The 25669-nt window shown below is 34.5% G+C and overlaps 1 protein-coding gene across 1 annotated transcript; it reads left to right on the top strand.

The window, feature by feature from the left end:
• Positions 1-13249: 13249 nt before the first annotated feature.
• Positions 13250-24674, top strand: LOC146931131 (Kinesin motor family protein). The gene is made up of 25 exons (XM_085702611.1): positions 13250-13809; positions 13944-14041; positions 14336-14425; positions 14779-14831; positions 16165-16230; positions 16673-16726; positions 16959-17018; positions 17851-17929; positions 18052-18119; positions 18444-18500; positions 18589-18693; positions 18857-18961; positions 19195-19302; positions 19455-19586; positions 19683-19865; positions 20509-20712; positions 21407-21547; positions 21968-22087; positions 22227-22277; positions 22462-22509; positions 22612-22758; positions 23072-23806; positions 23991-24120; positions 24238-24337; positions 24441-24674. Exons 1-24 carry the CDS (start codon positions 13511-13513, stop codon positions 24321-24323), a joined length of 3219 nt encoding a protein of 1072 aa, XP_085558737.1. The 5' UTR covers positions 13250-13510; the 3' UTR covers positions 24324-24337; positions 24441-24674.
• The last annotated feature ends 995 nt before the right edge of the window (positions 24675-25669 follow it).

Raw genomic sequence — 25669 nt, 5'->3', positions numbered from 1 at the left:
TCTTATGTTTTTGGCGTTTTTGTTTGCTTTCTATCCTATATAATATTTGTGTTACTTTGCACGCGGGGTTGTTGGTTAGTTGAAACAAATCCATCTTTCTCACTTTTATCTATGAGATTACCCCACAATTAGTACAACTTATTTTTTTTTTATTAATGATTATTCTTGTCATTTTTAAGTTTAGAAATCACAGTCGTATAATGATGTGGATGGTCTTTTCAATTTGAAGCAACAATCAATCATTTTTTCCAATACTTGTTTTTCAATTTTTCATCGCATTCATATCCCCTCGTCCTTAATTTGTCATGTTACGGATTTTTCCATTACCACCATATTAATTGAGTGAAAGTAAAATGTATAATATCCCCACCATATTAATTGAGGATCCTCAATTAATAACCCGCATAAACTAATTGAGTGAACATGGTCCTAAACGGGCAGGGATCCTCTCCAGTGAGAAATCCACTGCAGGCTGTCCAGTGCTGATCAACACCGTTCACCTTTTTTTGATAATTGGACCTGCATTTAATAAACATAACATGAGTGGAGGAGATTCCACTGGATGGAAATCTCACAGGAGACAATCTCCTCCCTAAACGACTCCTATAGAGTCCAAGTGTGTATATCGAAGTCTGTTAGATAAAAAAATATACCAGTTGGGTTAATTGAACTATTTTTGTAAAAAATAATAATAAATGCATTGTTTAATGTTAAAAAATTAAAGTATTGGACAAAATACAAAAATGAACAATAGAATTTTAAATTTTAGATGGAGGGAAGTAGTATACTACACCAAAAAAAAAAGATGGAGGGAAGTACCGAAGTAGTTTGGAGATGGAGGGAGTTCTCCTGATTTGTTACATCCAATCCTTTAATGAACATAGGGAAAGGTGTATCTCAGCAAATCACATGCATGAGAGCAAGTTTTAAATTCACGGGTTGGTTAGCCGCTGGTAGTTGATTTTCATTTTAGTACTGTTATCAAGGAGATAGGTTTACTTGGTAGACATAAATATTTTGTGCTTAGGGGGTGCATTGAATCGAGAATCATAAAAAATATTGTGGATTTTATAACATTATGTAAGATTTTAATTAATTTTAACATTCTAAAAGATTATTAAGATTTTTAATTTGAATTTTAAACTATTCACATAATAAGATTTTATAAGATTTGAATTTACTTTATCGATTTATAATATTTCAAATGATTCAATGAATTTTAAGCAAACAAATAAGAGAAATTATTACAACATATATCATCTAGTCACTATTATAAACAAAAATTCACTCTTTAGATTAACTGAATTGATGTGTCCACATACATCAATTATTCAACGAGCCTAAATAAACAATTCTTTGCTTATAATAATGATCGAAGTATGTGATTTCTAACACATCATTCTTAATACACGTTCTTTTTTTATTTGTTAAAATTCAAATTATCCCTACAAAATTCAATTCTACATATTCTTCTCAATATTGTGCATTACATGTTAAAAGTTCAAATTTTCTTCCTTTGTTGCAATAAGCTTATTGTCTCTTATTTTTACTCATTTTTGTAAATCAATCGTGTTCATACTTGTTGTTTTTTGTTGATTAGGATTTGTTTATTTTATGAATGTTTGTTCTGATGATAATATATAATCAAAATTAGTATATTGAATTTGCTGAAACATCCATTATGACCATAATTTCAAATTAAAAAGGATCCAAGACAGCGAACAAAAATTTATTTTGATACTTCGTTGTTGTCTGTGTGATGATTCATAAATCAAGGCTCAACGACTCACAAAGAAAAAATATACTTGGATGTTTTTCTAAAAATTGAAATAAAGTGAAAAATGATAATGTCACTTGTGTGGTTGTGCATGAATGAAGACAGCATTTGGAGAAAGAAGAGAGAGGAGACAAATATAAATTCGAATAAGAAAAAATTAAAATGGAGGAAAAAATGAGAGATATGAGAAATATATAAAAGAACATAAAAGATATAGAAATGAGAGAAAGGTGAGCCGAGAAGAGAAGATAGAGGTAAGAGTACAAAACATGAAAACAAATACAGTACACCCTCCGGTCACTATTATAAGCAAAAATCAACATTTTAGATTCATTCATTTAATGATGTATGTGGTCTTTATTAATGACCACATACATCATTAAATGAATGAATCTACAATATTATTTTTTGCTTATAATAGTGACCGGAGGGTGTACAAAATAGGAATTCATAGAAATCTTATGGTGTATGTGTGGAAAGACTTTTTAAAGCTATAAATTAATTCAAAAGTCAAAGTCCATTAAAACCCCATTTTTTAAACAATTCATTCAATTTTTAGTTTTTTTAATACCACATACTTTTGATCTTGATTGAATATCACAAAATTTCTATAGAGTTCCTAAAAAAAATTAACTAATACAACTGTACTTTTTTTTAAAACAATTTTAATTTAACAAATAATGAAGCTTTTTGTCTTGGAATGTGCGGGGGTTAGGGGGTATGGAGAAGCGGAGGGAAGTGAGGTTATTGGTGGCAGAAAAACGACCTCATATTCTTTGTGTTCAAGAAACTAAGTTATCAGCTTGCGATGATTCAATTTGCTCATCTTTGTGGGGTATCTCTAATTATGCTTACTCTTTTCGTCCTTCAGTGGGGGCATCAGGGGGGCTGTTGACAATGTGGGATTGTTCGGAGGTGGAGGTGTGGTCGTCAGTGAGCCAGGATCACGCACTTATTATTCACGGCAGATTTATCATGACGGATAAGGATTTCTTTTTATTAAATGTGTATGATCCTTGTGATATTCGAGCTAAACATGATTTGTGGGTTTCCTTGTCGACTCGGTTACTTCGGTGGAGAGGGAAGAAGGTGTGTGTGTGCAGGGATTTTAATGCTGTGCGCGGGGTGGAAGAAAGGAGATCGGCTCGGCGTGGGGGGGACACAACGGATTTTGTGCCTTTTAATAATTTTATTGAAGAAAATATGCTCATTGATTTACCGTTATGCGGTCGGAGGTTCACGTGGTTTAAGGGTGATGGCGTATCTATGAGTAGGATTGATAGATTTTTGTTATCGGAGGAGTGGTGCTTAAGATGGCCTAATAGTCTTCAGATTGGTCTTCTTCGTGGGGTTTCCGATCATTGCCCGCTTCAGTTGTCTGTGGATGAGGGAAATTGGGGTCCTCGTCCTACTCGCATGTTGAAATGCTGGCAAGACATGCCCGGTTATAAGCAGTTTGTGTCAGATAAGTGGAAGTCATTCACGGTTGATGGATGGGGCGGCTTTGTTTTAAAGGAAAAATTTAAATTGATAAAAGCGACATTGAAGGAGTGGCACTTGTTTCACCGTAATAACATTCCAGCAAAGCTCGATTCTCTGAAGGCTCGGTTAGCGTCCTTAGATGGCAGAGGGGAGGATGAGTTGTTGTCTGCGGATGAAATTGTTGAAATGCGGGGTATTACTAATGAGATTCATTCATTGTCTCGTGTTAATACAAGCATATGTTGGCAGCAATCAAGGTTACTGTGGCTCAAGGATGGCGAATCCAATTCTAAATTTTTTCACACTATTCTTTCTAGTCGTCGACACCGCAACTCGATAGTTTCTTTTGTAGAAGGAGGCCGAATTGTGGAGGGTGTTCAACCAATTCGTAATTCCATTTTCTCGCATTTCAGAAATCATTTCAAGGCTACAATAGTGGGACGGCCTGGGGTGGGCAACTTGCATTTCAAAACCTTAACTTTTCAAGATGGGGGCGACTTGGTTAAGCCCTTTTCGGTGGATGAAGTTAAGGCGGCGGTGTGGGATTGTGACAGTTTCAAGAGTCCTAGACCGGATGGTGTGAATTTCGGTTTCATTAAAGAGTTCTGGCATGTCTTGAAGGAAGATCTTATGCGTTTTATTTCGGAGTTTCATCGGAATGGAAAATTGTCTCGAGATATTAATTCTACTTTTATAGCTCTCATTCCTAAAGTCGACAGTCCGCAGAAACTGAATGATTTTTGGCCTATTTCTTTGGTGGGATGTTTATACAAAATTCTGGCAAAGGTGTTAGCAAACAGGTTGCGAGTGGTAGTGGGGAAGGTTGTTTCAGAAACTCAAACATCGTTTGTTAAAGATCGTCAAATTTTGGATGGGGTTTTTGTGGCTAACGAGGTAGTAGATGAAGCTTGAAAGTTGAAAAAGGAGCTTCTTCTTTTTAAAGTGGATTTTGAAAAGGCCTATGATTCGGTGGATTGGCATTATTTGGACACGGTGATGGGTAAAATGAATTTCCCGACTCTGTGGCGTAAGTGGATAAAAGAATGTGTTTCCACAGCTACTGCTTCGGTGTTAGTAAATGGTAGCCCGACTGACGAGTTTCCGTTGGAGAGGGGCCTGCGCCAAGGTGACCCGCTCTCTCCTTTTTTGTTTCTTTTGGCTGCTGAGGGTCTTAATGTTATGATGTCAGAGATGGTGTTTGCTAATATTTTTGAGGGCTATTTGGTGGGATCAACGAATTCTATGGCGGTTTCGCACCTTCAGTTTGCTGACAACACTCTGTTGTTGGGGGTTAAGAGCTGGGCTAATGTTCGAGCTATGCGGGTTGTGTTATTATTGTTTGAGGCGATGTCTGGTTTGAAGGTCAATTTCCATAAAAGTATGTTGGTTGGGGTGAATATATCTGAGTCTTGGTTGGCAGAGGCATCATCTATTATGAATTGCAGGGTTGGTCATGTTCCGTTTATGTACTTGGGCCTCTCTATTGGGGGCAATCCTAGTAGGTTGGTGTTTTGGGATCCTGTGATGCATAGCATAAAATCTAGACTATCTGCGTGGCAAAGCCGGTTTTTGTCTTTTGGAGGTCGATTAACTCTGCTGAAATCTGTTCTGACCTCATTGCCTGTCTATGCTCTTTCTTTCTTCAAAGCTCCGTCAGGTATTATCTCTTCCATTAAATCTTTATTTTTATTTTTTTTGGGGTGGGAGTGAGGATCATAGAAAAATACCTTGGGTTAGTTGGAACACTATTTGTCTTAGAAAGGAGAATGGAGGTTTGGGGGTTTTGAAGTTGAGGGAGTTTAATTTATCTTTATTAGGGAAGTGGTGTTGGAGGTTGTTGGTTGACAGAGATGGGTTTTGGTATAGGGTGTTGGTTGCTAGGTATGGTGAGGAGGCTGGGCGGTTGGAGGTTGGGGGCCGGAGTTGTTCGTATTGGTGGAGGGAGGTGGCTAGGATTAGAGATGGTGTAGGAGAGGAGGGTGAGAGTTGGTTCTCAGAGAGGGTGTCGAGAAAGGTGGGAGATGGGGCAGCCACTTTTTTTTGGCGTGACCGGTGGTTAGAGGATGTTCCCCTTTGTCAGCGCTTTGGCCGTTTGTTCGAGTTAGCGGAGGACAAGTCGATTTCAGTAGCATCGATGTTCTCTTTAGGTTGGGATGAGGGGGTGAGGCGTGGAAGTGGAGGAGGAGGTTGTGGGCGTGGGAGGAGGAGTTGGTAGCGGAGTGTAGGCTGTTACTTGCTAATGTCACTTTGCAGATAAATGTTTCAGATACATGGCTTTGGCACCCAGATACTACAGGGGGCTATTAAGTTCGTTCAGGTTACCAGACCCTCTCTGTTCAGATTCCTTCGGTGTTAGATGATTCAGAGAAACTTATATGACACTCTCAGGTTCCATCAAAGGTTTCTATCTTAGCATGGCGGTTGCTTCGAGACAGGTTACCAACAAAATCCAATCTCATGAACCGTGGCATTACTCATGTGGATGACTCTCTTTGTGTGGCGGGCTGCGGTCAAATTGAAAGCGCGCAACACTTGTTTATTAATTGTAGTTTTTTTTGGCTCTCTTTGGCAGCATGTCAGATTTTGGCTTGGTTTTTCAGGTGTTGATCACAACGTCCCAAGCACCCACTTCTCTCAGTTTACAAATTACTTGGGTAGTAGGAGGAGTTGTAGATCATTTCTTCAGCTTTTGTGGCTTCTTTGTGTGTGGCTCGTATGGAAAGAGCGTAATAATAGAATTTTTAATAATGTTCATTCTTCCATTATGGAGCTTTCGGAAAAAGTTAAGTTCCACGCTTATTGGTGGTTAAAGGCGAATAATGCCTCTTTTGTGTACGGATGCGAGCAGTGGCGGTCAAATCCTTTGTGTTGTTTGGGTATCGGCCATTGCTAGTCCTTGTAATTATTTGTCAGACATCTTGTTGTTTTTGAGCGTCTTTTTTAGTACACCTTGTACTTAAAAGGCGTCTCAGTTGTTATTAATATATTCCATTTTAGTTTCTTCAAAAAAAAAAATGACAACAAGTGCATTTTTAATATGTTTGGTGTTAAATCAATCTTTCCCGCGTTTCCATGCCAACTGTGATATTATGAAACTAAAATTTGGAGTTTCATTCAAGCATGCGTTTTCATCCATTCCACCGCTAGAACAAAAAACACTAACATTGGATATAATTTTTCCTTAAAATAATTAGGAAGATGGTAAGGAATTCATTTAGTTAAGTAATTATTCAACTATTATCCTAAAACTCTACCTCGTAGATGATAAAAATTAATTGGTTTTAACAAGTTTATTAAATTAAATTAACGGGAGGGTATGTTGTTGGTTTGGGAAGAATAATAATTTTCGTTATTTCTAACTTACCAATTGCATGTCAATGAACTTCCTCCATATATTTTTTAAGGAAACTTCCTTCATGGTTGAATTTTTATTTGAGGCTGTAATTGTTATAATGTTATTTGACCTTTTGTAACGATTTAGAAAATGAATAGGACAACAATCAATTAATATTGTAACTCACCAATTCATTATTAAACAGGGAAAAAAGAAAGTTAGAAATATGATTAGAATGAAGCAAACACGGCAGGTTAAGAAGTTGTATCATCACCAACTTTAAGTCCGAAGTTGTATCCTCATAATGCATAATTTTTTTAAAAAAAATTCAATCATTAAAAGAGATGTAATAAGGGAGGATATGTCAAGTTTTAAGAGAGAGCATGAAGTTTTTTTAGAGGTGCTACATCATCACAACGGAAGCCTAAGAATAGTTTAAGTTTCTAATTCAAAGATATATAGATATAGATTGTTTTGCAATCTAATATTCTTTTGCATTTACATGCTTTCAAAAAAAGGCAATGTTACAAGTGCTTATAACTACGTGATGTCGTCAGTTTAGCTGAGCACTTTAATGCAATTTGAAATAAGGAGGTTTCCTTTAAGGTCGGTCTCTGGAGATTGCTACGTGACCATTGTTGGAAATATTAAGAGGAAATAGATTTTGGATAGCTAGGAAAGATAGAAGAGAATTGTTGTGCCGTGGCAAAAACCACTGCCCTGAAAGCAAAATTCCGGTGGACCTGCGGTGCAACCCAATATCCGGTTTTGCTCCCCAAGATTTACACAACTACGTGTTTGAACTCGTGCACTCGAGACCAACACGTTGGAGCTTCACAAACAATGCCCAGAATAATTATAGAAAAACAATGGAAAAGAAGGGACTGAATTGAGAATATATAGTGAAATTGATATTTTCTCCTATTTCACCTGCGCCATTGTTCTCATACCACTTACTTATATAAATTGTGCAAGTGGTCTTATACTCAAAGAATATCTCCTATTACCGTTCTCCACTTCTCATAGAAAAAGCAATAAAATTAATGGCCATGAAGGCCTAAGAACGGTTGGGTTATTTTTATAACCGTAAGCAATATAAACCAAATGGTTATGAGGTTTTAAGGAGACATAATTTTGTAGAAGTAAAAAGGACACTTGATTGTCATTAAATCCTACAATCCCCCACTAATGGCAATCAAAGAAAGACAATGAAAATGAATAGAAATTTGGACATAGAAGGGGAAAAAAAATAGAACTCTGGGCAAGGAAAGGTTTTTCCATGCTTAAGTGTTAATGTCACGAGGATTGAATTAACACGTAGTGAAATGAGGCAACACCTTAAATTTATAAAGTGAAATTACTCTTGAACTTGATAGATTTTAGATGAGACCCCCACAACACGCACTTTTACCTTTAAAATTGTGATAGCTCCGCGATAATTAATTCCGTCATAATTAAGACATTTATCACCTTGGGTCGCTCATGAGTGCCCTAGAAAGATTGCCCAAGTCTTTCATAGAAGGTGGTCTGAGCCTTCACACTCAAGTAGGTAAATTCATCAAGTGCGTCTCAAAAGCACTACCATAAAAGGCTATGAATTTATTAAGAACATAAAATAAAGGGTTAATTATGTTTCTAGTCCCTATAAAATAGCGACCTTGTAAGTTTAGTCTCTACTTAATTTTAATAGCATTTTTAGTCCCTAATTTTGTTTTTCTGCACTGAGTATTAGTCCCTACTCAATTCAAATTTGTTTAATTTATGCTTAAACTCTTAAATTTTTGAACAATTTTTTGCAGACATGTTTAGAACATTACTAAAAGTTCGTCCGCAAAAAATTATCGCAAAATTTGATTTCTACATCCAGATTTTATTACTTTTTATCTTTAACTTTTGTCGTTTTAAAAAATTCATATTTAATTCATTTCATGTCAGAAAATTCTAAATTTTAGTAAACGAACCTTTCATAGTGTTCTAATCTTGTTTCAAAAAAATCGTTCAAAAATTTAAGAGTTTAAGGATAATTAATCAAACTTTGTTTTAGCAGGGACTAAAATTATAAGTAATTTTTTTTATAGGGACTAAAAATGCTATTAAAATTAAGTAGGGATTAAACTTACAAGGTCGCTATTTTATAGGGACTAGAAACATAATTAACCCTAAAATAAATGTTCAACCCCAAATCTAACAAGCGGAGAGTCCATCAAGTCCGTCTCATAAGGACCACCCAAAAATTAGGGCTATGAACTTATTTAAGAGCTAAAAGCTCAACCTCACATTAAGCACTACCACACGCCATAGGGATGAAAGATGTAGTGCATATAAGAGTATTCATATGACTTCGTTTGACCACAAACTGAGTATCCACCATATTTTCCTCTACTCAAGGCTTTAAATTCGTCCCCCTCGACGTATCCAGGACAACTTTCCTGGGTAATCCTTTCACATAAGGATCTTAAATTATTTTATTTTTTGCTTTTCTCACTTCTCATATAGTGAGATAACATTATTTTTTAGCTCCTTTCATAAAAGGATTTGTGTCATCTCTTATAGACACTATTATTAGTCACATAGCTTGAAGCTTATGATCACAGTAGATTTAGAATGCATTGATCTCCTCCATAAAGATATCTCAGTCACACTGAGTCTTTCAACAATTATGCTTCTTGATCTGCAAATTCAAGAGCTAAATTTTTTATTTCATTAGTAAATTTGACTATGCGTATTTTGCTTTATTTATTTCCAAGATATATCATATCATCATGAAATAAATAAGTGATTTGTAATGGATCTTACCTCATCCTTCTTGGAGAACCAAATTACAATATAGATCCTTCCAAGATAGATAATCATCAAAATGTTATATCCAAAATACTCTTTACATATTTCAGAAAACATAATCAACTTTTAATATAATCAACATTGAAATTTTGAGTTTATATACTCAATCTATTCATTATACCACATGCAATATCATGTATAGTATAATTCACAAAATAATTAACACAATCAATTATCTCATTCTAATTGACATTTTTTTTTCTTTCAATTCCACTTGTTATTCATGAGATTGCTACCTTAAGACATATTCACTAATATCAAACCATATTTACCATGAAATTTAGTTCACTTCTAATGCCTTATTTTTATTTTAAATAATAATAAAATAGCATTGAATAACCCTTTCCTTAAAAAAAAAAAAACAAAACAAATAATTTGGTTAACCCAAACATACTCATGGATAGTGAAATAATCTTAAGCATAGTTTTTATTCGTAATTTATCAACATCTTCTCTTTCCACTAAATGAGGATGTAATAAAATCAACACCAAAGTTTTTTTTTTCTCTCTAAAACTTTTACTTCCTCTTGGCTCAATAATATAAGTATATTAACATTTTGCACATGTTGAGAAATAATATACATAGAAGCAAAAATAACAACGTTTATATGATAAAAAGTATATTCTCATAACCCCCATATTTTAAACAATTTAGGTATTGAGAATACTTTTCTTATACTTCTAATTTATTTTATAGGTCTTCATGCACATGTAAGTAAAAAAATAATTATGTATGACCAAATAAGTTCATCAACAATTCTACTCAAAAGATTTCTAGCATGTGATACAACAAAATTCAATTACTATTATAAATGTGTTCATACATTCACACACACTCCATAGATTGCCATATATTATAGATGATAAAAAAAAAACACATCCATAATTTCAATCATATCCGCAATACTATGAAATTTAATCAAACGTAAAAGTTTTTAACTTTGGAAACGAAACAAACATGCAAAAATAGTCATATTTAGGCCACAAAAACAATGTAATAGAATTTTTCTATCATATAACCTCTACATTTCATATGAATTCTCCAAAGTTGTTTGATAGATTTTCGAACAAAACTATAGCAACTTGTAGTTTATCATAAAGGTCTCAAATTTATGAACCAATATTAACATATCAAGCTTTCATATGAAGATAGTAAATTATAATCTATACTACCACACCGTAGAAATTTTCATATGAAAGTTTTTCAACAATTCTTTCAATCATGGACATAAAAAATATCATACTTTTAGATTCAACATCTAAATACATAAAGATCCTTGAGTTTAAGGCTTACTTGAACTCGAAGCTCATCTTTTTATCTCAAATTATACGACAATTTATTTGAACTCTCACATGCCACTTCTTTAGCATCCATCCCATTGATGAGGGCACCGAGTGATCTTTCCATGCAATTCAAACCAACATGATACATAGAAAAATCACAACGTTAATATTTCCAAATATAATTAAATAAATAAAAATAATTTTTGCTTTCAGATTGTTGGAAATATTAAGAGGAAATAGATTTTGGATAGCTAGGAAAGATAGAAGAAAATTGTTGTGCCATGGCAAAAACCACTGCCCTAAAAGCAAAATTCCGGTGGACCTGCGGTGCAACCCAATATCCGGTTTTGCTCTCCAAGATTTACACAACTACGTGTCTGAACTCGTGCACTCGAGACCAACACGTTGGAGCTTCACAAACAATGCACATAATAATTATAGAAGAACAATAGAAAAGAAGGGACTGAATTGAGAATATATAGTGAAATTGATATTTTCTCCTATTTCACCTGTGCCATTGTTCCCATACCACTTCACTTACTTATATAAATTGTGCAAGTGGTCTTATACTCAAAGAATATCTCATATTACCGTTCTCCACTTCTCATAGAAAAAGCAATAAAATTAATGGCCATGAAGGCCTAAGAATGGTTGGGTTATTTTTATAACCGTAAGCAATTTAAACCAAATGGTTATGAGGTTTAAAGGAGACATAATTTTGTAGAAATAAAAAGGACACTTGATTGTCATTAAATCCTACAACCATTTGCCTACAACGGACAACTTAATTCGAAGAAACATCATTCTGCCTAATGTTTTTGTGCGGGTGGTTGTGGCAAGATGGAGGATATTGATCATCTATTCCTTTCAGGCGACTTTTTTGGGCACCTTTGGCATGATATTTCTAACTGGTTTGGTTTCATCACGGTGCCTCCTAAACATGTGTCAAATCATTTTCTTAAGTTTGAAAATTTAGGGTTTTCCTAAAAATATACATTTAGTTTTCAATCTAATTTTGCTGGCATGTGTGTGGGTGGTTGGGAGCGAAAGAAATGCTTTGGTGTTTCGTAAAAAAATGTCTCTTAACAAATTATTCTCAACAAAATTAAGCTTCAATCTTACTGATGGTTGGAAGTGAATTAGATTAATTTTGCTTTTACTTATCACACGTGGTGACTTAATCCGTTAGCTTGTTTGGGAATCATTTTGTAATCTAGGGTGCTCTAGCCTATTTTCGTCTCACATTTCTTTCGGTCATTTGATGTAATTTGATACTTTTTTTGCTGGTTTTTCAACACTCTTTGTGCTGGAATTTTCAGGTTTTTGAGTCAATATATTATATTTTAGCTTAGTAAAAAGAAAAGTAAATGTCTCCATAAACATACCTTGATAGTTGATAAAACATTACATTATATATGTAAAATCTGAAGTTTATCGTAGGGTGCGTTTTGCAATAAAATGGAGTACTGGACAGCACAAGCAAACTTGTTCGGTGTTTGATCTAAAAACTAAGATTAGAACAGCACAAAGTAAGCGCGCAGTACTGGACAACTCCTGCAAAACTTGTTACCCACTAAACCGGAGTACAAGTTTTTGTCCGCTGGAATAGAAAGAAAAAGACAACATAGACCTTATCAATTTTATTGCCATCGCATAGGAGAATTTACAACCATCCTTTTCTTTAATTGTTTGCTTTGCCAACCATATATCTTTTCGATTTTCGGTCTCAGTTTGTCAACGTTTTTTTGTTAGATCTCAACAAAAAAATTTGGTTGCAAAATACGACATATAAACCCAGGTTCAATACATAAACTAAAATTTTATGTGTGCATTTCAATAAATCAAATTTTTTCTTACAAGTTAAATTAAATTATTTTTAATTCATAATATGATAATAGAATTTTAATAAATAACAAAATAATTCAAAAGTTTGAAAATTGTGAAATACTATTTTTGATACTAGTTTCAACAAAATAATACACTATAAATGATATTATAGTCATTTTGTATATTTTTATCTTGTGTTGTGCATCGGCTTCCAAACAATGTACAGAACAATAAGTTGTGTTGTGACTCACCTACTTGTTCAGTTCAATTCTGCTTGTCCTGTACTTTAATACGAATCAAACGCACCCGTAAGGTGAATTTATATTCATTCACCTACCTGATAAAAAAAAAAAATATATATATATATATATATATATATAAGTAAATAAAAATTACATTTACAATTACAAAAATTTGTTGCTTCCTTTCTATTTGCAGGATTTATTAATTTATTTATTTTTATAGACCTTTTTTATTTGAAGTTTACACTCTACAGTTACACTTGACATGGGTTTGCCACTGTTGCTCCATTCTTATTGCGCGGGCGCTTCCGTCAGTTTAAATGCCCACCTCCACCTCCTTACCCGCCACGTTGCCACGTTGCAAAACTAATCCATTTTTTTAAATTAAAAAAATCCAGAATTACTGTTTACTATTGAGAAAACACCACTACATTCTCTCACCAGTTTATTTCTTCTCTTTTTCACCTTTCTCCTTCAATTCAACCACTTTCTCTCTGCAACTCTACTTGTCTTCGAGAAGACGAAACTCTCTCCTCGTGAATCAAAAGCGTCAAAGCATCCAAAAAAAGAAAAGATAAAAAATAAAGAAAATGTTCTTCACTTTTGTTTCCATGTGAAAATCCTGACACATTCTATTCCTCCTCCTTAACCTTTCTTCCTTCTTCACTCCACATTTTACCATTTTCCTCTAACTAACTCATAACTAACTCGGCGAGTTGACTCAATGGCTTCGTCTTCACGAGCACGGAGCAACTCGCCGTTCTCTCACCGGAAACCTTCCACTCCTTACTCCTCCGCTTCTTCCTTCACCGCCGGAAAGTTAATGCCGCGTTCCTGCTCTTCTTCGGCGTCTTCGTTTTTCAACTCCGGTGGTGGCGCTGACCGATCCATGATGACTCCGAGTCGTAGTCAAAGCGAGTCAAATTATTTCGATGTGCACAGTTATGGTTCTCCGGTGGAGGAGGTGGATTCTTCTACTCCGAGGGATAGTATTTCGGTGACGATTCGGTTTAGACCGTTGAGGTAATTGCTTAGATCTGCGTCTCGTGTGAATTTGAGAGCAATTGAATCGTTAGTTTTTGTTTAATTTTCGTCGCATTGTATTTTCTGATATCAAATTTGATTGCGTAGTTTGATTTTCGTATTTTTGGTTGCAGTGAAAGAGAGTATCAAAGAGGAGACGAAATTGCGTGGTATGCTGATGGTGATAAGATTGTGAGGAATGAGTTTAATCCAGCAACTGCTTATGCATTTGGTAATTTCATTTTAGTTTTTTTTTTCCTTTTTCGTTTTTTACGTGATTACGTGAGAGATTAATGGAGATGAATTAATTAGGTTTTAGTTACGGAATTGGCGATAATCACGCTATTCATGTAGAAATTGTGGATAATTGATGCTGAAGTTTTTCATTTCGTTTTTTTTTTTGACGTGATTTTCTTAGGGGATCAATGGAGAAAAATTAATTTTTAATTACAGAATTGGCTATAATTTTGCTTTGGTGTAGAAATTGTGGATATTAACGTCAGAATTTCAATTTGATTTGTGGCAGATAAAGTATTTGGACCGCATACAAATTCTGATGAGGTGTATGAAATAGCTGCAAAACCTGTAGTGAAGGCAGCCATGGAAGGGGTTAATGGTAGGACATTTTACAATATGGATTCAAAACTGTGTAGAAATGGGAATGTGGTGTTTTTAGCTGTGCCAAATTTAGTAGTCTGAAGTACTGACGTTGATTCCAGTAGAAACTTGAAAAAAATGGAGTAATTGAACGTAATCACATACGCACATGTCAGACACCGAACAGGCCTTCCATCAGCTACGACCCATTCTATTACTTAAATAAAAGCTTTACATTTAAATATATCTAGTTCTATAAATGGATTGCAATGGTTAAAAGCTTCTTCCTATTAATTAATGGTTGATGTTAAAGTGGTTGGTGGAGTTAGCTGAGATTGGAAGATAACTTGTGAATTGTGATAAACATTGCAGGAACAGTGTTTGCCTATGGTGTAACGAGTAGTGGAAAGACACATACGATGCATGTGAGTGTCACTCAAAATTAATGTATTCATTTTTATCTTTTTCAGTTTGAATTGTTTTTGGCTGAAACTATTTCACCTCTCCATGACATGGCTACTTAGTACACCGTAACTAAAATATTTGGTGCTATAGTAATTCTGTTTTTGCTTCAATTTATCTTTTGGTTTAAAAATTAGGAAAGTATTAATTATGTTTTTTCAATTTGTATCACGTTGTTTGTGGAGTATCTCAATCAAATAGAATTATAGAAACCATTAATGGAATGATATACTTTGAGTATTTTAATAAAGGATAGGTTAGTCAAATGTATCTTTCATAGACTCCTACTTGAAGTTAACACCATTTTAGAATTTTCTTAATCCAAATGATCGCATAAAGTTAAAATAGAGGGAGTAGGTAGGTATGTGGTGTAGATTATTTGTCAATTCTCATTTTGAAGTCTTTTTGTCAAGTTAATTGTATCTTTTTTCTAATTTCAATTTTCTAATAGGACAGCACATATGCCGCAGCTTGCAAACATTTACTTTTTATATTATTCTTGGGAAGAATGTAGGTAATAAGATTTTGTCAGCATTGTTTGCTGATTCTGTTGTTAAGGTTAATTTATTATGAAATCTCTAGGGGGGTCTTTGAGCCTTGGAACTGCTTACGGTTGACATAGTTTATCATCACAAAAGCGGTCAGTTTGTGGGATTACAATTTGGTGAATTAACCATTGACATCTGTATTAGTTATCAGTTACACATGAAACAATTTTTTGGATTAAGATCATTCATATATGAAACTGAAAATTTGCTGGGGACTTGAGAGACATACTGGAAGAAATAGAATTACAAGAACTATAATTACAAATATATTTTTAGTAAGTTGAAAGGATTTTAGGACATTATTGGTAGTAAAATACATTAAGTGAAAATATAAAATACCAGATAGGTATGGAAAAGAATATTCTATTTGAACGGTTGAACTGACTCATTTGATTTGAGACTACATCGTTAGTAATTACATTACATCAAACTGACTCATTTGATTTGAGACTACATCGTTAATAATTACATCAAACATGCAGCCATTTATTTTAAGGTTGATTATTATACGGTTCCAGTAGATGTAGTTTAATTCATATGTCAAATATGGGGATGCAGTACCTTGATTTGACAATTAAATGCTTGGTTAACTTGCAGTTTGTACCACTGTTTACAATGCCCTGTTTATTTTGTTTCAAATCACTTTCTGCCCACAAACTACTTCACGTTCACGGTGCAGCTTTTTTGAATTGACGTATCTCTTCACTTGTGGTTTTTCTGATTTGCTTTTCAATAATGATTTCTGCAGGGAGATCAAAACTCTCCTGGTATCATACCATTGGCTATAAAAGATGTTTTCAGCAGTATCCAAGATGTGAGTTTTCTTGCAAACACAGTAAATGTTAGCTAAGTTATTGTTGTGTTATATATGTTGGTTGTTTTGCAACAAGTGTAGCATGTCCATTCTTTTTCCTCAGAACACTTTTCTTTGAAAATGATGTTTTTGTATTTGTTTTGTTTTCAATACTCAATTTTTTTTCTGCTCTACTTGTTACCGATTTCCTACCTCCTTCATTTGCATACCATTATTATATTATGTTTTTAATATGCACTAGTTAGCTATTCAAAACTTACAAGGATACTTGAGCTCTATGTATTGATTGGTAAGAAACCTTGGTCATTGCTTCGATTTATAGTTACTAGGAAACTACTTCATCTTGGCATGATTGTGGAATGGAAGTATCCCAGCTGTTCTTGATTAAATTTATAGTATTGAAATTTAACTTGTTTGGAGTGACTAATTGTGTTCACTGCAGACTCCAGGAAGAGAGTTCTTACTTCGAGTGTCATATCTAGAAATATACAATGAGGTAAATCCAAAACATTTGTGTTCTACCATCTGTGTTCTGAACATGTTTTACAGTTCTAGTACTTCATACAACCTTAGTTCTCTCAGCTTTACCTGAACTAAAGTTTCCCGACATCTGCTACTCTGCGACACCGATATTCCCGTTCCAATTCCATGTTATATTTATCTAATTTTTTCTTCTTCTGAATTTTCCTTGTTAATAGAGATATTTTCATGTTTATGTTCGGTATCAGGTGATAAATGACTTGCTTGACCCAACTGGCCAAAATTTGCGTGTTAGAGAAGATGCGCAGGTTTCTTACTTAATCTAGCGTTAATTGGAACTGAAATTTTGTTTATAATTCTGTGTTCATTATTTTCACATTATTCAAATCCCAAAAGGAAACTTCTTATTATGTTCTCAATGCCTAAAATACACAAACACTGACATTTCTCATCGTATTTGGAATGTCACATCATGGCATGGCATGTATGATGCATCTCTGAACTTTAAACTGAAAACCTGTTTTTTATGTGTGAATATTGATGGTAACCGGTTTCTGGTATGTTCTGAATAGAGAATTGGTTAAAATTGCTAATGTAGCCAGTTAGAGAGAAATTGCAGTTATATTAATGACAGGGGTAGCAGGAGGGGATTCATTCAGCATTATTCAGTTAGAAACCTTCTGGTTTGGGCAGAGATAGAAATGTCTCTTCTCTGAGGAGCTTTTGCTCGGTTATCTTTTGCAATACATATATAGTCAATTCAATAATACCGTTTCTCTGTGTCTTTAAATTTAGGTTCCTATCAGCATGTAGGGTGTATCTATGAACTTTAAACTGAAAACCTATTTTTATGTATGGACATTGATAATAACCGGCTTCTGGTTAGTGTTGATGCTTGAAAGTCTATTTCGTTATTGTTATATATTTAAATTTCTTCTGTGTTTGCAAATAAAATATTCATTTCTATGCTAAAAATTATGTGTTAAAATTGACATTAAAAATTATTAAACCGCATGTTATTTGAAGAGAATATAGACAATTACTATCTAATTTGAACTCTTCAGAATTTTTTCTTATTTTTTCATAGACTAGTTTGAGAATTGAGATCTAACAAATTATTTATGTTGGTTTGTATTTCAGGGTACTTATGTGGAGGGTATAAAGGAAGAAGTTGTTTTGTCTCCTGGACACGCTCTCTCCTTTATTGCTGCTGGAGAAGGTTTATGTCGACAATGATAGTTATGCTTTCTTCTAATTGTTATGAGTAATATATGCTATATAGTACTCGTGAAAAATTGTTGATTCAGAAACTTCATAAATAAGCATGTTTTTTGATGGCAGAGCATCGTCATGTCGGATCAAACAATTTTAACCTCTTCAGCAGTCGAAGCCACACAATTTTTACACTTGTAAGCATTCTTGGAATAATAGTAGTGAAATTTTGTGTCAAAATACCCTTTTCTATACTTGATTTCATTGTTAACGGAAACACTTCTACATCACAGCCTGAGGCCTTTAGGCTTTTAAATGACTAATTTGCAACCATGCACGTGTTCACTGAAGTGACTGCACTTGTATTTTCTACATGCCGCTTAAATGTTTTTATGACCCGTGCGGAAGCACGGGTGAAAAGTCTAGTGTTTAATAATTACAAAGTTAATGTATGGCATTTTTTTCCCAGAACCTCATTAGGCCAACACTTCTTTTACATCTAATATCTAATGCATCTGTAGATGATTGAAAGCAGCGCACATGGTGAAGAATATGATGGAGTTATATTCTCTCAGCTTGTATGTGAATGTTATTAAACTTTTCAGGCATTAATACCCCCTTCTGTTTTCATGCACAAGCTCATCTTTGGCTTGTTTTTTCTATCAGAATTTGATTGATCTGGCTGGATCTGAAAGCTCGAAAACCGAAACAACTGGATTAAGAAGAAAAGAAGGATCATATATAAACAAAAGTCTTTTGACACTTGGAACTGTAGGTGTCTTACATTTCCTATACTTTTTGGCTATGAAGAAGTTTTGTTTTGACAATTTGTTTGGACCTGCAATCACCATTTACACAATATGCAATTTATATCTTTGTTAAAAGATTAGAAAACCTGCACCTGCAGTGTTGATTTTGTGGTTTCCATTTGAAGGTCATTGGGAAACTGAGTGAGGGGAAATCATCTCATGTTCCGTATCGAGATTCAAAGCTTACCCGCCTCCTGCAATCTTCACTTAGTGGTCATGGTCATGTTTCAGTGAGTCTCTACTACAATTTTAATGATATGATTGTTTACCTGTATTTGACATCCCTTTTATCCTGTACAATTGCCTAGTCATCTGCTTCGACAAGGCTATGGCTTTTTCATATTCTTTTCTTTTACTTTTCTGTGCTTTTATCTTTATGGATATATTGGAACAAAGTGTGTTAGAATGTCTGCACGAGCACCATTGCACCGCATTAATTCTGGCTTTAACATGTAAATTTCAGCTTATATGCACTGTGACTCCAGCATCCAGTAATATGGAAGAAACTCACAATACCTTGAAGTTTGCAAGCAGGGCAAAGCGTGTAGAAATATATGCTTCACGTAATAAGGTCCAGTTTATAGTTATTAATTAGCTGCATAACTGCATGTCTATTAAGTGTTATTAACATGTATTTGAGGCCCTTCCTGAGTCCTGACTCATTCTTGAAATATTTGTTAATTCCTGAGTCCTGACTCATTCTTGAAATATTTGTTAAAACAGATTATTGATGAAAAATCTCTTATTAAGAAATACCAGAGAGAAATTTCAGTTCTCAAACTTGAACTTGATCAGCTGAAGAAGGGGATCCAATTTGGTGTGAACCATGAGGAAATTTTGACCTTAAAGCAAAAGGTATTTAGCTATTGTTTTTGTATTTTCATTTTTCCTTTAGTTTTTTTGTGATACGTAATGAATTTTGCTTCTTAATTTATATTGATATATGAGTAGTTAGAGGAAGGTCAAGTGAAAATGCAGTCAAGATTGGAAGAAGAGGAAGAAGAGAAGGTTGCTCTTGCGAGTAGGATCCAGAAGCTAACCAAGCTCATTCTGGTTTCATCAAAGAATGCAAATCCTGGATATCTAGCTGATGCTCCTGGTCACCAGCAAAGTCTCTCTATTAGCGAGGATGATGTGAGTTCTCCTTTAAGTGGTGTGAAGTGTGTTCTACCATCCTTTTAAATACCCATTCTTTACGTGCAAGTACTTTTTTGAACAACTTATTATGATTTGCTGTATTGCAGATTGAGTTTCATTCTTATTTTATACTTTTTTAGCTTCAAGTTATGTGCTGTTGATTGACAGGCTCCTCAAAAGTTCTTCTAGTTTTGGTGGCATTTGCAACTTTATTTCTTTTGTCACTGAAATAATACTTACAAAACTTTTTTTTTTTTTTTTTTTATGTTATATATATATGTATACATTCATGTTCCTATCACCAGTCTACCAAACAGCTTATGATTCTAGGTTGAGTTGTTTTTTTGCTATCTATCAAGACATTTTGATGAAGTTATCAAGTATTTAATCAGTGTTGCCGTTTTCTTTATAAGTGAAATAATATTCAAGAGAAGGTAAAGAAGGTCTAACATTGTTCATGTTTCAATCCCAAAGGGCATTCTTGTGAGGGGGTTTGTTATTTTTACTCCTGAACTAAATGTATTCAGATATTGTCATTTACCAGAAATATATCTTCCCTCCAAATCAATCTTGCTTTGTGTGACTATACTTTTATAGAACGTGTTAAACAGTTAGTAACTAACTTATTTTTTTAATTCAGAAGTATGATACCCTACAAGATGGCTCTCTTTTGTTTGAAAGTGAGAGCCAAAAAGATGTTTCCACAGTGGCTTCTGATCTGTCTCATGATGTTAGACGTAGAAGAACGTCAAGTAAACGGAACGAAGAGCTCTCCACATCTAACAGTATTATAACTGAATCAACACAAGCTGGTGAACTGATCAGCAGAACAAGGATACCAGCAGTGAGTTGCGTTCCCTCTCAACATTTATTTGTTAATCTTATTTCATGCTAATTTGCATATTAATTGTCAACATTAGGATTGTGTGATAGTTTTGTTGATATTAATTAGTATGAGAACTGTCACATTTGGGGATTTTCCCTGGCGGGGATTGATCGGAACATCTTTAGGAACGGGGCTGTGATCATACTCCAGATTCTACAATTTTTTTATGTGTCGTGATAACTCTTCATGAAACAAACAAACACACACACACACACACACACACACACACACACACTTGCACAAATATTTTGGCCTTGGGGAAATATGGCGGCCTTTTCTTTAAGTAATCAAGTACACAAATAATACTCAAAAAAATTTGTTATAAAGGGGGAGCCTTGGTGCAACGGTAAAAAACAGGGCAAGGCTGCGTACAATCCTTGCAGAGAACAGGGGAAAAAATTACGCCCCTGATTGCACTGCACAAGTGCCATCCCTATTTCAACCACACAAACAGACACACCTCTTCCCACAAAAAAGTTGACTGTATCGTGTACATTTGTCAGTCCAGAGTTACAGATTGTACTGAAGTTGGCGCTGTCTAAATAGAAGTGTTGCTTCATGCTGATTGTCATAACTAGATTTCATCATTTTGTCACGCCTAAAGTAGATTACCCTATTCAAGTTCTCTTTTTAACTGCTTATTGAATTGTAGGGTGGGGTGACGATGTCTGATCAGATGGATCTCCTTGTTGAGCAAGTCAAAATGCTTGCCGGAGACATTGCGTTCAGTACTAGCACTCTAAAGCGCCTGACGGAGCAGTCTGTAAATGATCCTGAAAGTTCCAGAACTCAGGTAATCTGCCTTGTTTTCAAATCATCCTCTCAAACATATTGGACCATTGTTAGATGTGGAGAAGGGCTGATGATGATGATTCTTCATATTTCCATAAAAGCAATTACAATGATGCATGGATACGCCAAAATTTGCCACATACTCAAATTTTTTACTATGAAAATAGGAGCGATTATTAACTATACACACACATTTACTTTTCAAAATAAAATTTAGATGTATTATTTTGTTGTATTTTTCCGTCTGAAAACAATAGTCTTTTTCTGTTGTGGCCTTCGTAGTTGACGATATATATTCTGAGTGCAAGTGGTTAAGACTGATAAATGCAATTTCGAACTCTACTTGAAATGGCATATATATCTGTTTTAATTCTTGTTAGCAGTCCTTTTTAAGGGAAATTTGCATGCTTTCTTATTACAGATCGAGAGCTTGGAACAAGAAATCCAAGAAAAAAGGAAGCAAATGAGGGGTTTAGAACAAAGAATAATTGAGAGTGCTCAAACATCAGTAGCTAATCCTTCCCTGGTTGAAATGCAGCAGGTGGTAATTTTTGTTTTGATGTTCTTTTAAGTTTTATGTAGATTTAAAAGTTGCATCTTTATGTAAATTTTTCAATTAAGTTTATAATTTTGTTTTCTCTTTGGGTTTGTTTGTTTTCTCTTTGGGTTTGTAATAACAGACGGTCACAAGGTTGATGACTCAGTGTAATGAAAAAGCATTTGAGCTGGAGGTAAATACAATTTTGTCTATATTAGGGCATTTCTTGATCTCTTGAATCATAAATTTATTTCCTAAGCACAATATTCACAGCTCGTATTTGATTGTTGCATTTTACGATTCTATTCTAAATATGGAATATGAATATGTAATTGTGCTGGTGAAATTGATTAGTCACTTTTTAAACTTGTCTACAGATAAAATCTGCGGACAACCGTGTCCTTCAAGAACAATTAAATAGCAAGGTACATGTTATCTATACGGGTATTTACTTCTTTATCTTCAAAGTTGGAGATGCTGCATTTACCACTTACTATATGTTGACACCATCCCTTACTTTTTTCCAGTGCTCTGAAAACAGAGAATTGCAAGAAAAGGTAAAGTTGCTAGAGCAGCAATTAGCAACAGATACTGGTGGAACCTCGCTAGTGCTTGCTGATAAGTGTGCGTCTGGAGAGCACATTGATGAGTTGAAAAGAAAAATACAGTCCCAGGTAACCGAGACTTTATTGTTTTTGAAATACCATGGCCCAAATAACTATGTACTTTCTAAATCTATCTTTCACTTGATTTTAGTTAGTTTCTTTCCTTGGTTAATGTTTCCCTTCCTAATCTGTTTTTACTCCACCTTCAATCCGTTGGTTATATTTGATGGAACTACTTTTTAGGATTACTGTATAAAATCATTTTTAAATATTCTGACTAAAGTTTTGCAGATACTACTACTATCAGCAATACTTATTATTGTTTTCCACTTTACAATTTTGATTCAATAAAATTGCCGAACTGACATTTTACTTCCTGCAGGAGATTGAAAATGAAAAACTGAAACTAGAACAAGTACAATTGTCAGAAGAGAATAGTGGATTGCATGTACAGAATCAGAAACTCTCTGAAGAAGCTTCTTATGCCAAAGAACTGGCCTCTGCTGCTGCTGTGGAATTGAAAAACTTGGCTGGGGAGGTGACAAAACTTTCATTGCAGAATGCAAAGCTGGAAAAAGAATTAATGGCTGCTCGAGACCTGGCCAATACTCGAAGTGCTGTCGCACATTCAGTTAACGGTGTTCACCGCAAGTACAATGATCCAAGATCTGGAAGGAAGGGTAGAGTTTCTAGCCGTGCAAATGAAAATATGGGACCTGGTAGAGATGAGTTGGAGTCATGGAGTCTTGAAGTTGATGATCTGAAGATGGAACTTCAGGCTAGGAAGCAACGAGAGGCAGCTCTTGAGGCTGCATTGGCCGAAAAGGAAATTATGGAAGAGGAGCACAGGAACAGGGTTGAAGAGGCGAAGAAAAGAGAATCCTCATTGGAGAACGATTTAGCAAATATGTGGGTCCTTGTTGCAAAGTTGAAGAAAGAAGTAGGTGTTGTCCCAGAATCAAACATTGACAAAAAAACTGGTGATGGGGAAGCACATACAAATGATCCGGAAACTAATGACAGTGAAAGTAATATTATCTCTAAGGAGCAAACTTTGGATGTATCAAAACCAGACAACGAAACTCCCAAGGAAGAACCTTTGGTTGTTCGTCTCAAGGTAACACCTATTCTACTACAGTCGATTGTATGTCTGTACATTTATCAAATCTTGAACTCTCTTATTATCATTGTTGGGTTAGATCCTGAGTATTTAATGGTGCCTCTTTTACTGCTGAATCTTTTAATGAAACAAAATGACTGTAGAAGTAAGGCTTTTTATTTGCAATAATATATGATTTTAGGCAAGAATGCAAGACATGAAGGAAAAAGAACTCAAGCATCTTGGTAATGGAGACGCCAATTCACATGTTTGTAAAGTGTGCTTTGAATCTTCAACTGCAGCAATTCTTCTTCCATGCCGTCATTTTTGTTGTAAGTCATTTCTTATTTGAATATTTCCACAGCTTAATTTTTTGGCAAATTTCCTTTGGATTCACGTTTTTCTTTGGATTTGAATTACAAAACTTAATATTGAAGTTCTTTTTGCAGTGTGTAAATCTTGTTCACTGGCGTGCTCTGAATGTCCAATATGCCGAACAAATATAGCAGATAGGCTTTTTGCTTTTACATCTTGAGCCTTTTAACTAAGGTCTTCTGCAATATTTTCATAATTTTTTTATTGATGTTCAAGTGCTATATACTAGTACAACATTATAACGAGTTTTCATTTTTGGCTGTTGAATTTTTTGCAGTGCTCTACTTCACTGAGTGCAGTCAAGGGTGCAATTCTTTCATTAGTTTGCTTGTATGTAAACATCTAAAAGGTAAACTGATAACATATTCTTTCTTTCACTGGAAACTGTATATAATAAGGGGAGACAAAAGTGTGGGGGAAAAAAAAGGAATGTAAAGGGTGTAAACAGCACTGCTGAAGTAAATATGCACAATGTGTGTTGTTTTAATATTATACAGCAGATTTTCCCAGATTTTTGGTGTATATCCTATCCTGCATTTTTTTGTCGATATAGATGTAATAAAGATATGTGAACGCACAAAAAAGGCCAAGTCAGAGGCACAAGACAGACCTCAATAAGAGGAAAAACAATCTAACTAGAGCCGACATCCAACCACAAGCTAAAAAGTCAAATCCATTAGGTTCAAAGTATATAGCGTAAAGGCAAAATCTAAGAGAATCTTTAGATTGCATCTCAGAAAAACTCCCGCCTTCTAGAATACGAGCTTTCTTGTTAAGTGATGAAAATGTAAGCTTAAACACTTGTATACTTATTGTTTTAAATGTTTACGCTCAAGAAGTGGTGTCATGCTCACTTTTTCAGTCGCATTAGCACATAAATAGAAATCTATAAATCTTCCCTCATTCAAGCTTCTCATATTGGTAAAAATCTTTTACACCCATAGACTCACTGTGCTTTCCGATGACCATTCTACTGGCAAATTTTCCATGACATTTGACTTTGGTTAGAAGAAACAACAAAAATAAATGGATTAGGAATGGGGAAAATTCATTTATCTACCATCCTTATATTTTTTGATACAACAGGTTTAAACGTTTATACATGAAAATATAAAAACCTACTACTCCCTCCGTCCCGGAATAACTGACCCATTTTCTAAAAAAAAGTGTCCCAAAATAACTGACTCATTTCAATTTTCAATACAACTTTCATCATTCCCAATACAATATAACACTAAATAATACTACTTTTATCATTCCCAATACAATATATTCCACTTTCCCCTTTATTTATACATTTTTCTTAATCTGTGTGAAATGAGTCAATGGGTCAAATAAATTGGGACGGAGGGAGTATTATTTAACAGCAGTCTCATTTAAAAGTGATTACCGTACTTGAATGATCATGCTTCTTAACTTTAGTTATCTTCGTGTTTAGAAAATTAGTTAAGGTTTACTTGAGTGAACGTTAAAAATGGAAACACCCTTCTATCATTATCTACTGTG

This window comes from Medicago sativa, chromosome 4 (assembly GCF_051527215.1).
Source record: "Medicago sativa cultivar Bolivia chromosome 4, Bolivia_mono, whole genome shotgun sequence".
NCBI lineage: Eukaryota > Viridiplantae > Streptophyta > Magnoliopsida > Fabales > Fabaceae > Medicago > Medicago sativa.
The sequence above is the reverse complement of the archived record's forward strand: the minus strand, read 5'-3'. Positions and strand labels throughout refer to the sequence as shown.